Source organism: Phoca vitulina, unplaced genomic scaffold, assembly GCF_004348235.1.
Source record: "Phoca vitulina isolate PV1807 unplaced genomic scaffold, GSC_HSeal_1.0 scaffold15, whole genome shotgun sequence".
NCBI classification, from domain to species: domain Eukaryota; kingdom Metazoa; phylum Chordata; class Mammalia; order Carnivora; family Phocidae; genus Phoca; species Phoca vitulina.
In genome coordinates this window covers 25,343,417-25,357,766 of record NW_022589718.1, presented here as the reverse complement: position 1 = coordinate 25,357,766, position 14,350 = coordinate 25,343,417, and the positions used below count along the sequence as shown (strand labels likewise).

Here is a 14,350-nt window from a genome sequence, read left to right as displayed (position 1 = left end):
TTCTTAAGGACTCAGCTTCTCTGCTACTCTGTGTGCGTGCGTGTGCGTGCGTGCGTGCGTGTGTGTGTGTGCGTGCGTGCGCGTGCGTGCGTGCGTGTGTGTGTACAGGTATGTGGCAGAGGCTCTGTTAGAACAAATTACAGTTCCCCTACAAAGGCTAAGTTCCTCCGTAAAGGCATTACATAGATCCTTGCTTATAGCCTCCAATTCCTTGTAGAAGGAGAACTATAAATAAAATTTGAAACCCTATTTATAACAGTTCCAGGAAAATATTTATAACATTTTCGGAAGGAGAACAACTTACTGTATTTAGCCTATTCCAGTGATATGTACCTGATAAGATCCTCCTCTTACCAGCTTCTGAGGATTAAACTCTAATCCAAATCCTACTGGGAGAATCTGCTTCTTACACGATGTTATGTCAAACAACCGATTTAAACATAGGCCCCACTCATTTTCCTAGAATGGCAATTACCTTTAAAGTGTTGATTAATGTGAATCTTAAGAAATTTAATATAAAAATAAACCAAATCCAACATCTATGCTGGAAATTCACAACTTGGGAAAAAGAATAATGAGGCAGATTTCTGTAGCTGGCTCTGTTTTAGAAACAAATCAGTAAGTAAATGGCATGAAAGCTACTATAAGGACATACAAACTTAAATCTCCGCCTGAATTGGAAATGCACATTTCTACCATATATTGGCGTGGCCTGTCAGTACTCTAGAATAAATATGTGAGCATTGCAACTTGTTTTATGAGAATACTTTCTATGTGATGAATTCACAGTGGGGCATGCATGCAGAATTCTTCTTTCCAGCAAGGAGACAGGAATTTCCACTCTGCATCTGTTATGGGTTGCTGAGCTGGGATTGTGTGATTGCACTGGATACCGCATTTGAGCCAAAATGGCCGCAGGGGCACCTATCAGAGAAGTGGGCAGGATGACTCACCTCCATTGCCTTCATACTGGTGATTTCCACACCACACCTTTTGCCTCGTTCCAACAGATCGATGCCATAGGAGTCCATGAGGACAATGGTTTTAAGGCCTGGTGTTAACTTATTTTCCATACCATCTAATAAGAGGTTGGCCTTCTCTGGCTTGTCAACAAAAACCAGAGAGAGTTCAGCTGGGAAGGAAGAGACACAATGAAGAATGAGCTCTGAGATATTAAAAGCCTGACTGTATCATATCTGACACCAGGTTATTTTAAGGACTACAGTCTTTGAATAGAAAGATAGATGTGCATTTAAACATAAAATCCTGGGGGCGCCTGGGTGGCTCAGTCAGTGAAGTGTCTGCCTTCAGCTCAGGTCATGATCCCAGGGTCCTGGGATCGAGCCCCGTGTTGGGCTCCCTGCTCAGAGGAGAGTCTGCTTCTCCCTCTCCCTCCACCCCTTCCCCGGTTCTTATGCTCTCTCTCTCTCTTCCCCTCTCTCTCTCTCTCAAATGAATAAATAAAACCTTTAAAAAAATAAACATAAAATGCCTATCAAATCAAATATAACCAAATGTAAAGTGACCAAATCTAGCTGATAACTAGGCCAACGTCCACCCGGAGACCACAGACATACCTTTGTTGACTATGTAGGTGATTGCTTCTGTTCCAAGGGTATCATAGAGGGGAACGATCACCATAGAGTAAGCAAAGCATCCCTGTTCAATGATCACCCACTAAATGAACAGTAAAGATTGGGGAAAGAAAACGAGATGTCGTCATGGAACCACTCCAAGGAGAACAACACTCTAGAGAGATTCAAAGTGGAAACACGAGACGTGGCAAAATTCACATTTGTGTGTCTACTACTACGTGCCAGGCACCATGAGGGACTCATCATGAGAACAAAACACCTGCCCCCTTCTTAGAAGGAAAGAGCAATTTGCCGGAAGAACTGAGGCAAATATGGGAAAAGATAATTAACAATACAAGAGAGTGACCGACTCGGACACGAGGGAGCCCACGGTGGGCCACCTTTTCGGGGAAGGTAACTGAGCTCACCCTTTGCCAAGGCAGCATGGTTTGGACAGACAGAGAGAAAGGCAAGGACCCCAGTAGTGGGGACTGCATGATGGAGAGCAGGGAAGAGCGGGGTGAGCACCCTGGCCGGAATGGGTGTTCCAGTAGGCAAGGCTATGGTGGGCAGGAGCAAGGCTGCGGCTAGGGAGGAGCCTGGCTCCATTCCCTGGAGGATGCACAGCTGCGGAGGGCTTCTCGGCACAGCAGAGGCTCTGGGGTCTGAGAAAGACCAACCTGGCAGCTGTGTGCAGTAGGACCTGGGAACTGGGGAAGGAGGGACACACACTTGTGTAACAGGAAAAATGTTCTGGCAAAATCTCCCCAGAAAAGTGGTGAAGGGAAAGACGTGATACAGTAACTGGTCCCCTTGCCTCTGAACTCATCAGCCATGCGGCAGCTACTCAGTCTACACGGCAAACATGGTGAGGTCAGCCTTTCACTTAAAATCCTTGGCGGCACCGTTACCTCCAGCTGCGGTTCTCGAACCCCCTGCAGAACGCCGACGCACAGATAAAGACGTAGCTGCTGTAGGAAGGGAGCACGACGCACTCATATTCACTTGGCCCAGAACTATTTTTCCCCCTTTGCTTTCCTGGCACCAGTGTGAAGCTGTGAACATGGAGGTCGGGTCCAAGCTCCTCAGCAGGGCCGTGTGGTACATGTGGTCCTGTCTTTCCTGCACCTCCAAGCTCTACCGTAAGAAAATGCCTCCTTCCCCAACACAGACATGCTGCTTGATGCAAACATGTGGTTGTTCCTGACATTCCCTTGGCTCCCCCACCCTCACATCCTTCAACACGCCACTGGGAGGCCACCTCCAGGAAGTCCTCCTTGACTGAGCTCCCATAATACTTTTTCCCTGTGTCCACGCTTACCATGCTACAGAGAAAGCATCAGCTTATGGGCCGGTGTTCCCTCACATGGTACCTTAGGAGGAGGATCCAAGTCACTGTTGTGCTTTGGAGCCTCGCGGTGCCTGGCATATAGTAGGTGCTCAATAAACATTTATTAAACTAGCTGATAAATACAGGAAGGCGCTTACTCTGTGAAGTAAGGAATACCTGTCCTCGTGATAGATTCATTATAAAATTCCACTCGCGCAAAAATCTGGGATGTGTTCCCTTGAATGAGTTTTACTTGAGATGAAAGAAACTAAATTTCATGAGCCTGGTCATCCAGCTGTGGGAAAATGCTCTTTTTCCCGTACCAATACATAAAACTGTAGGAAACCATCCTCATTTATAAAACAGTTGGTAGCACAGGGATGGAGCCCACACGTCTTTTGGACACAAGAATCAATTCAATTCCTTCAAGCTCAGGTGCTTGAATTTTTCCCAGCCAAGTTATGCCACTAATTTGTTCCTGAACACTATAAGCAACAGCTCCAAAAGGGCTTCTCACGTAAACTGACCTTTAATGCAAGGATCTGCAGAAGTACGATGCAGCGGACTCGACAGCCAGATAGACTGCACGCCCACATTAAGGCTGACACACGGTCAAGGCACTTTCCCCGCTGCTCAGGGTATTTTAAATTTTGTAACCTGATCAGAGGGCAAGCTCCTACCTTTCAGAGAGCAAAGAGGAGAGTCTGCAACTGACAAAAATGTGTCCAAGTTTCTCTACAATTTACAGATGCTATTTTTCTAATCACAGACATAAGCCTTAAGGTAAGAAGAGTCTTTGTGAGTTATTTGTTCTAGTAACCTCTTTGTTAGTTTTTGTTTGGGACCTGGTTTTAAAAAAACAAAACCAATAATCCAAAAAGTGATTCCCCCCACCCACCGCAACATAAAGGCCAAGGAGGCCCCGGTTTGGGTTTTCATATGTGGCACTTTTTAAAAAATTTTATTTATTTTTATTTAAATTCAATTAACATATAATGTATTATTGGTTTCAGAGGTAGAGGTCAGTGTTCATCAATCTTATATAACACCCAGTGTGCTCATTACATCACATGCCCTCCTTAATGTCTGTCACCCAGTTACCCCATCCCCCCACCTCCCCTCCAGCAACCCTCAGTTTGTTTCCTATGGTTAAGAGTCTCTTATGGTTTGTCTCCCTCTCTCATTTCATCTTGTTTTATTTTTTCCTTTCTTCCTCTATGATCCTCTGTTTTGTTTCTTAAATTCCACCTATCAGCGAGATCATAAGATAACTGTGTCACTTTCTAAGGAGTAACACAGAGACATATATTCTCAGTAGAGATCAGAGCACAAAATCAGGTCCTGGGCAAAGGTAGGTGTGATCTCCCAACTGGCTCTTCCATCTGAGAACTCTCAACACCACACACAATTGTTGTCTCATGGTTAATACCTCGGGTCTATTCTGAGCGAAGATGCCAATGAACTGATCCGGGGCAGCCTTGAAGCCCTTCTGGATGAGTGCTGAGCCCACACACTCGGATATCTCTGCAACCTAGAACGGGGAGGACAAACATCAGGAACTGCGTCAGGCCCAACGCAAGGAACAAAGCTCACGGGGTGACGGCCAAGCCTGACATCTTGGCCAGCACCAAGGGGGAGAGCGGGAGCAAACAGGCACTCTTTCTGCTCTACATTTTTGTAAAACGCAAGGCTTGATTCACCAGAACACACCATTAAGGGAACTGATCACAGGGCTCCTTCTGAGAAGCGGACGAATCAGACCCCGACAGCTGCAGGTCACAGGTCAGTGGATACCAGGCCTTCTGACGCATTTCTATTTTACACTTTAGTTTTATAAAATTATAAAAGTAATACAAGGGCACAGAATTATTATTATTATTACTGTGACTATTGGTAGTTATAAAGAGCAGCAAAACAGCCAAAACTTGTCATTTGCTATAAATACAGAAAGAGCAAATTTGGGGGACACCTTCAAAAAACTTGTAACAATTTTAAGTAAAATAAATAAATAAAATAAATACTCTTATTGCAAATAAAAATAGGTAGATTCATAAAAATTAGGTAGGACTATAAACCTGGCCCTGTCCTCTCCCCATTCCTATCCCAAAGTAACTAAAAAATAATTTTTTTTGAATCTTCAAATTTGGAATAATTTTCTTGATTCTCAGTTGATGGCTTCTCAAGAGCACTTTGAAATTGCACCCACGCCTGTAGGGAATAAAGCCACACCTCTTCTGGCCCAGAACTCTGTTTGTCCTGCCGTATAGCATCACTGCACTCTGCCTATGGGAAGGAGGGCTGACAGGTGAGGTGACAGCAAGAATGATATGAATATGCTTACTGTTTTTCTACCCACAGCCTGTTTCACAACCTCTGCTCGCATGTCGGGGATGGGAACCCGTGAAATGCTGAGCATATCGGGATAATCTGCAGGCATTTCTAGCTCTAGAAAGAGGCTCCATACCTTTCTTGAGAAAACCTCAAAGGGGCTCCTAGCCCCACAAAGGTCAGAGTCGCTAGGCTAACGAAAACACTTCAATGTACAAATCCAGAGTTGGCTTCCGTGGGTCTAGTTTATTTATTTATTTTTAAAGACTTTATTTATTTAACAGACAGAGAGCACAGCAGGGGGAGCAGGTAGCGGGAGAGGGCGAAGCAAGCCCCCTGCAGAGCAGGGAGCCCGACTCGGGGCTTGATCCCAGGACCCTGAGATCATGGCCTGAGCCTAAGGCAGATGCTTAGCCGACTGAGCCACCCAGGCGCCCCACCCGTGGGTCTAGTTTTAGATCGTCACCAGCCTCTGGCTGAAATGTACAAAAACACAGATTAACGCCTTCAGAAAACTCACTGATTTTCAACCCGCCTCGAAAAATCCAATCTGCCGTGGACTTGCCTTCTCTGCCTTCCAGCCAGCATACAACAGAAGGAAACAGACAGCACTTGGGGATTCTGTGAGGCCTGAAGCCCCAACCATACAACATTATGTGTCCCACACACATCAACTGTTTATACACCACGTGTGAAAACGAGGAGGCTCCGCAGCAACTTTATTTTGGCTCTGGTAATGCAAAATAAAAGCGGTGGATTCCCTCTGGCCCCTGGGGCTACACAGCTCTTCGCTCCCTCCACAAGAAAGGTACACCGAGCTGTTTTGCCTCTTTGCTCTCTGTGAAGAGCTACGCAGGCAAAGCCTTTGCATTTCATTCCTCCTCAGAGGAGCGCAGGGGAAGAGCGTGTGGTGTGTGTCTCAGTCTAGGGAGGGCCTCAGGAGCTCCTCGTGGCTCCTTGGGGCTCCTCGGGACCATCCCCTGTCACGTACACTCCAGAGCGTGCCAACTGCTAGAAGCACCCTTCGCACCAAACATGGAAGGAGGAAGCTCATTTGTATTCACGGATGCCACAGGCCGACCTGCCCCTGGAGCACAGAGCTGTTTCCTGGACAGCTGTGCTGGAAACAAAAGGCAGCAGAGCGGACACTTCCAGGGGCTCCCATACACCCCTGGGGTCCTACGTCCATGGGGGCGGGGGAAGCAGGAGCTTCGAGATATCCTGTTATCACGATAAAAATAAAAAGCAATGTCTTCCTGCTCTGCTCCCTGCTGTCAGAAACTATTTAAACAGCTGCAGCTGTGGATCAGTTGGGCTTGCAGAGGGACAAGAATAAATCCGCCCAGATCCCAGCTTCCTTTGTGCTTGTACCAGACGGCAGGTGTCGTCTCTGAGCCTCTGTACCGCTCGCTGTGGCTGCCCTGGGGTTCAATGTCACACCAGTCCCAAGCTGGCCGGGTTCATACGATGCACTGAAGAGCCCTAGACCAGAAGATGTGGAGCTCACTTCCGGTCCTGTTTCTGCCACTGACCAGCTGTGACCTTAGGCGAGTGCCATCCTTTCCTAGGGGATGTTTTCTCATCTATAAAATGAGAGAGTTGCTCTATACTGGGGCTTCTAAATGTCTCTAGTACCCCGCAAGGCAGAGAATTTCTATCCCCCCATGGGCTCTGGGAGAGAGTCACCTGCTTCAAACACATTTCTAGAACGTTATCATAGAATTATACTCTACTTCACAATGCATCCACTTCAGTTCTACAAGAAAGTGCTTTTGACCCACCAACTAAGTTACTTAACCAGTTTTTCCCAAATCTTTGTGTAAAACTTCTCCCTTTGGATGATGCACGTTTACCCCAGAGCTCTGAGCTAGTCCAGCGCACAGATTCTACACCAAGCTTACAGCCCTCACAGTCAGTGGCTCCAAGAACGGATGGATTTCAGCCCTACGGCATGCATGACGACCCACAGAACCAGAAAACTCACCTGTTTGTATGAAAGCCATTCATAGGGTTGGTCTGGCTTCCGAGAGCCTAAACATGGGCCATTATCTAAAAAAAGGAAAAAAAAGGAAAAAACAAAAAAATGGATTTAACGTGCATAAATATTCTAATTTGTATCCCACTTTATTCTACAAAGTATCAGGCAGACTTTGGTCCCCGGATTAGAAATAAGGAGTTCAGATTGGAAATGTGTTCTCCCTGGGTTCTTGTCTGATTTTTTGTTTGTTTCTGTTTTGTTTCTCAAATGGGGCAGGAGAAGAGGAAAGATAAGAGATTATGAGGCAGGGGTGCCCGGGTGGCTCAGTCGGTTAAGCCTCTGCCTTTGGCTCGGGTCATGATCCGGGGGTCCTGGGGTCGAGTCCCGCATCAGGCTCCCTGCTCAGTGAGGGGGTCTGCTTCTCCCTCTCCCTCTGCTGCTCCCCCTGCTTGTTCTCTCTCACTCACTCTCTCTCAAAGAAATAAATAAAATCTTAAAAAAAAAAAGGATGAGGCAAATACAATTTTTAAGGACACTCAGTCTGTGAATTCTTCCATACCCTATTGGTTTAGAAAGGAGTCAGCAGCTGCATGGTGAAGAAATCCTGGTGTAGGTTTTCAGAAGAATTCCTCAAAATTTCTAAAGTGTAATGCATTCTAACTCAGAATATAAGAAGGAAAAGATGACTCTTAATTGCCCAAATTCTGATGACCTGAGATGTACTTACACGGGTGAAGCCTTAATTGCAGAGAAACAAAAATGAGGAAAAGAGGCAAAATCAAGAGAAAATAAGGGGATATTTGTGAAAGCAAAAACTAAGAAATATCAGGATGTGTCCTGACCCTAATTTACGTACTGAATAAGCAGGAAGCAAGAAGACCCATATTAAGTATTCACACTAAGGGCTAGCACAGTAATAATAAATATCACTCGAATCATTTATATTTGGAATCATGAGATTCCTTCTACAGATTAACTCCAAGCTCACTTTATGCTCAGTTTGTAGCTGTTGAAGGAAAAGCTATGTCCACCTAAAAAAAAAAAAAAAAAGAGAAAAAGCTGCCATGTTCCGATGATCAGAGCTGACCACGTACAAGAATGCTTCCTAACTAACCCAGGCTCGCCCGCCAGCTCTGTGGTAAGCTGGGCCTCATCATTCCTTCTACAGGGTGTTTTTTGTCATCTCCCCTCTGGAACAGGGGATCTACATTTCTGTTTTTTGTTTTGTTTTGTTTTTAAGATTTTATTTATTTGACAGAGAGAGACACAGCGAGAGAGGAAACACAAGCAGGGGGAGTGGGAGAGGGAGAAGCAGGCTTCCCACGGAGCCCGATGCGGGGCTTGATCCCAGGACCCTGGGATCATGACCTGAGCCGAAGGCAGACGCTTAACGATTGAGCCACCCAGGCGCCCCTCTACATTTCTGTTTTGAGACTATAATGTATGCAGCTTCCCCATTCTGGGTTTGAGTGTCAGCTAAGGTGTCCTGATCCGGTTTGGGGGCCTGGAGGACGGGGGCAGGAAGGCAGAGCACGGCCCCATCAGCAGCTCTGACGAGGCTGGGCCCATGACATGGAGTTTTGTCCTGGAGAAGAGAAGTGGGATGCGTGCGTGTGTGGGTCAGTTGTGAGGATGGGGAGGACCCAGGCTGGACCGATTCACTGCTTCACACTGACTTTTGGCTGTCTCTACTGCTCTGATGAAAACAGAAAGATCACAAAGGGCCTCATTCTCAGACCCTCTGCCATTCACTGGGACTGCAGTGAAGACCAGGCCGGATACCTCAAGTTCCATCAGTTGTTTTCAGACATGTGCCATATGAAACGTTATTTTATTCTTCGAGAACAGGGACTGGCAATGTCTAGGCTGCAGCCAAATCAAGCCTGCCACCTGTTTTTGTAAACACAGTCTTATAGAACATAGCCTCACTCGTTCATTTACATATTATCTAACACCTTCAGCTGAGCAGGCCTAACAGAGACCACGTGGCCCGAAGAGCCCACATATTTACTATCTGGCCCTTTTCAGAAAAGGTTTGCAGACCCCAGCTCCAGGACAGTAGGAACTTAAAAAAATACCATACTCAGGCCCTACTAACCAAAAATTTTTTAAACTTTTTTTTAAAATTTAAATTCAATTAATTAACATATAATGTATGATTTCTTTCAGGGGTACAGGTCTGTGATTCATCAGTCTTATATAATACCCACTGCTCATAACAACACATACCCTCCCCAGTGTCCATCACCCAGCCAAATTTTTGATATAATTGGATGGGGATGGAGCCTGGGCCTCAGTATTTTTTCAAAGCTCCCCAGGAGATATTGCAGTGAAGCCAGGGACAAGAATCCACGGATTCACGGGCAGAGGCCTCCTCCTTATAAGCAGCTCCCTGTGTACAGTTTGAAAAGACGAGGTTTAAAAACTCCTCGCTGGCTTCTCCTGTCATTCAACAAACTCCCAACTACCTTATCTAGATGCTGGTTTTTGCTCTCCTATAAAGGCTTATCTTATGGTAGTCTAGGAAAATTAAAGCTTAGAATAAGGGCGCCTGGGTGGCTCAGTCGGTTAAGCGTCCGCCTTCGGCTCAGGTCATGATCCCAGGGTCCTGGGATGGAGCCCAGCATCGGGCTCCCTGCTCAGCGGGGAGTCTGCTTCTCCCTCTCCCTGCCGCTCCCCCCTGCTCGTGCTCTCTCCCTCTCAAATAAATAAATAAAATCTTTCAAAAAATACTTAAAAAAAAAACCTTAGGATAAAAAGCTCCTCTCGGAAAAAAAAAAAAAAAAAAAGAAGGCAAAAGTGACCTGCAAAGCAACTTCCTTCAATCAGTATAGGTTAAGAAGAGTGAGCTCTGTTTTCTTCAACTTCTCTGAAACATTCATATAAGACTTTCATTTTCTAAGTACAGAAAGTGACCAAAAAAATAAAGGTACTGTCTTGAGGTCAGAGGAGAGTCAGAAGTATAATGTAAGTCACCATACTACCAGGATGAATTCATTCTCCGCTAGAAAAACGTAAGAACATTTCTACACATGACTTTGTGGTAATGGTAAAGATTCTATATACATATATACACATCTATACATAGAGAAGTGTTTAATATATAAATATTTTGAAGTGGCTATATGGATATTTACTATCACAGACCAACCCTGACCCTGACACTGACTTTGAACAAGTTCATAATATAGAAGTTTGCTTTCTCTTTAGAATGGGGCTTAATGAATCTGTTACAGCAATACTGGTCAAAAACACATTAGAGCAATCCGATGTTACCAGTACCCAGTAAAAAACAGGGCACTTTTGAGCACATGTCATATGCAGTCCCTGACTGTCAGGGGACTCTAGTCTAGCTAGTTGTAGCAAAACTAAAAGCTAACCACCAAAAGATTTAAATAACAAACATGGATCCCAGAGACCATTTCTAGGGAGTAACCTGGAACAAGCCAAAACGAAGAGGCTAAAACACAAAGGGGGGCGCGGGAAGCGGGGGGTACTCTCTCCATCACTGAGGACACATTAATGGAGCACCTACTGTGTACAGGGCTGTGTACCAGGGCTGAGAGAAGAGACGGCCACCTGTTCAAGGAGCCCTGGCGAGTGGGACGGAACAGCAGGTGAATGCCTCTGTGCCCTGGCGGGGCTATTACAGAAATAAGTACAAGATGCTGGGGGAGGGGGGACCCCTCACCTGGAGGGAGGAGATGAAAATGACAGACTAGGGTGGCGTTACAGAAAAGGGAGAAATGCAACAGGAGCTGTAGAGGGTTAGTAAGTGCATCGCAAGCACCCTGGGCTGGAGGTGGGAAAGATGAGGCTTTATGATCAGGAAAAAGACAAGTGCACAAAGGCGTGGGGTTATGAGAAAGGGGAGGAGGTCCAGGTTTTGCAAGAAGTTCAGCGTAACTTGAGGAGAGTCTACCCGGAGCCTGGCAGGAAGAGAGGCCGGAAAGGTAGGCAGGAGCCGCGGAGGGCGGGCCGGGTTTCTCAGGCCACTGTTAGTACGGAAGCGTGGTCCCATGAGCCGACCCTTGCAAAGGGTCTCATAGAACGCTGCTTCCTTGGGATGTCGGTGTTCATTTCTCAAAATATGGGTCTCATGGTCAAGTAAGTCTGAAAATGTTGGATCGGGCCCCATTAAACCTGTCTTTTGACCTCAGGAAATGTCAGAGCCCAATAATGAGCTGATGTATGTGAGACTCTCCATAAAACCCAGGACACGCTGCAAACCTATTTGACCATAGAACCCACTCTACCTGGGGAGCAGCAAGAGGGGCTCATGTGCTTTGGGGCTCACTCTGGGAGATGCTATGGGAGGAGGGGGACTTGAACAGGTGGAAGTAGATGGAAGATGAGAGCAAATACAACTTCCTCAAGAGAGACCACTTGTTTGTTCTGAATGCAGATCGTTAAGCATTAGTCACACAAGTTCAGAAAATGCTTACTTGACACCTGGATGCCCCTCTGGAAGCCTTCATACAAGGTTCTGACATCATCGTAGAAATACACCAAGGGCTCATCGCTATCCAGTAGCGGGGATCTCCGAGCACCATCACTACCCTGTGGAAAGAGACAGACGCATGAGCACGTTAAGAGGAAAATGTTAAAAATAAAAAGCCTAACGTGCATGCCCACCAGGCCCTCCATAGGGCCCCTGTGGGGGAGCTGCTCAGTATTTGTTGAACGAACGGAAGTGCAGGATTTGCTAAGAGAACTCATTTGTCTGGGGTCAACTGCAGGCTTCAGAGAATCAAGGCTAAAACCAAACAGCTGTCAGAGAGTCCCAGGGGTCTGGCTGGATAAGGCGAAGAGAGCAGGAGGACTGGAAACCTGCGACCAACACACATGCCTTGGGCATCCTCAGACCTCCACCATCAATGGCCCAGGAGTCCAAGGCTGCATCAGCTCTCACGGAAATGACACACCATTCGCTTTTACTTCCATCATGTTACGTATGTTCCTTTTGAGATTACTGCCACTGTTTTATCTCTGTGTCAACAGCAATATAACCTGTTAGGAACTTCTGATTCCCCGGGGAAATCAGATGAGGATACAAGAACTTCGGGTACTACAAGAAAGGACCACTCACAAGTGGGAGACATCGTTTCTAGCATGAGGTTTGAAGAAAGCAGAGAGGAAACCCTTCACGAAGAAGGAGCAAAGGCTGGGTCTCAGAGAGCAGAGTCTGAGCACGCTGAGCTGATGGAGAAATGGGATGCATTCCAGGGGGAAGAACCAACATGGAGACCCTTTATAGGTCATGACCACCAGATAGATTTTGACGTCTCCTTTTTCTTCTTCTTCTGTTTTTCATTTGTTTGTTTGTTTGTTTTGTTTTTAGGATTTAGGTAAGATTCTTCATATTTCCTCCTACAAGCTCTCTCCCCAACCAATTTATCATATATGTACTTCAAAAAAAGCAACAGTACAGAAGTATTTTAAGAAAAAAAAAATGACTAGCCCCTATTATCAGTTCGATGAGTTCCTTCCAGACTTTTTTCTATGCTTTACATTTATATAAACTCTTTCATTATCTACGATGTACTAAATATGTGTTTGACACTTGATCTAAAGCTAATTATCATTTTCTGGAATAAATATCACCCAATGATATATGTTACTCATCATCACAGTCTTCTCTATCTTGGCAGACACTTTCTAATACCTGCAGCCATGATTCCAAACATGATTATTAATTATAACACACTACTTAATAAAGCAGAGAAGTTATTCTTTGTGTGCACAATGGCGGGAAAATCTCTGCTCTGTAGAATCATGCATTATTATTACCTAATCTCTGAGTCTGTTTGCTTGTCTGCAAAATGGGGATCCCATGTATCCACGTCCAGGGTTGTCTTTAGCTAAACAAAATTGGTCCTATCAAATAGGTCCTATAAAATATGTAGAATACTACTCAGACACCCTGTAACGTGCCCTAACTATAATGTGAGTCCTGCTTAGCCTGGACTCCAACAAATACTCGGATTAAAATTCAGAAGCAATTTTGTGGCTTTACCATAAGCACTGGAAGCCTTTTCAACCCAGGAAGCCACCCACCAAAAAGAACCAGGGTATCACGGCTAAGGTAGGAGAAAAAGGAGCAAGGGATGGAGTGACAGAAAATGGGAAAGAGAAAAAAGCTAAGAAAAGCGGTACGCCCGGTAGAGAGGAGCGGACTCTGCAGTAAGTCACGGCCTCCTGCCCATTGGTCCAGCCCAGCCCACTCCCCCTAGCAAGCATGGCCAGGAGGCACAGGCAGCCTGGTAGCCCAGACAGGTCCTCATGACCTCAGCTTAGGAATGGGCTCTCCTCCACCTCTCGTCCTGACACTCGATATCACTTGCATGGTATCACTCAGGGGTTTCTCTGCAAAAGCAATGCTGTCCTCCCCAAGTATTCCGCTGCGAACTCCTACAGCTGTCAATGGGGCAGAGGGGAATCAGGTGAGTAAGACACAGAGCTTTTCCCGAAGGAACCCAAGTGACTCTTATCCTTACATCCCCAGAGGGGCTCCATGGCGCACTGGTTGAGGCAAGAGTGCTCAGGAAGTCAGAATGAATAGACAGGAGTAGCCTGGAATCTTTGGAGCACAGGCTCGTCCTTGAGCCAAGGTCCCCGAAGGATGGTCTGGGGGAACACCAGGCCCTTCTAAGGAAAGCAAATTAGCTCACCCTTCACCAGATCTACTGAATCAGAAACTCTGGGAGTGTTATCCAGCAGTGCAGCAAGCCCTCCAGGGGATTCTGGAGCATGCTGAAGTGAGAACCACTCACAGGGGACATTAAGGTCCCAGCAGGAAAGTAGTGAAAATTGGAATAATGCTTCAGAAAGAAATCTACAAGAAGCAAGTAAGCAGCATGAAGAATGGCATGGAGGGAAAAGGACTAGAGAAGAATGTACTCATGTGGGCCTGGGTGAGGGCGGTGGCAAGTGGGAATGGGGAGAAGGGTGACACCAGAAGTAGGAAGGGTTAATGAATGGGATCTGGCCAGTCACTGGGTCTAAAGAAGGAGGTCTAAAAATAGCAGTTCCATTTAATCAAAAATAGAAGACTGGGCATGGGCACCAGGTTTGAGAAGAGCGTCAGTTTAGCTTTGGATATATGGAGACCATATCCCTTTCAAGATAGTAGGTCAACCT

General features: G+C 46.0%; 1 protein-coding gene across 6 annotated transcripts in view; it reads right to left on the bottom strand.

Annotated features, from left to right (window-relative positions):
* The window catches only part of ACSL1 (acyl-CoA synthetase long chain family member 1), a 69,933-nt gene that overhangs the window by 18,460 nt on the left and 37,123 nt on the right, over positions 1-14,350 (bottom strand). For all 6 annotated transcript variants that reach the window (XM_032413648.1, XM_032413654.1, XM_032413653.1 and 3 more), the window contains exons 3-7: positions 11,656-11,770; positions 7,217-7,281; positions 4,334-4,435; positions 1,578-1,677; positions 954-1,132 (exon numbers count right to left, since the gene is read on the bottom strand). In XM_032413648.1, coding sequence (XP_032269539.1) covers positions 954-1,132; positions 1,578-1,677; positions 4,334-4,435; positions 7,217-7,281; positions 11,656-11,770 — 561 coding nt within the window. The remainder of the gene's footprint in view (positions 1-953; positions 1,133-1,577; positions 1,678-4,333; positions 4,436-7,216; positions 7,282-11,655; positions 11,771-14,350) is intronic.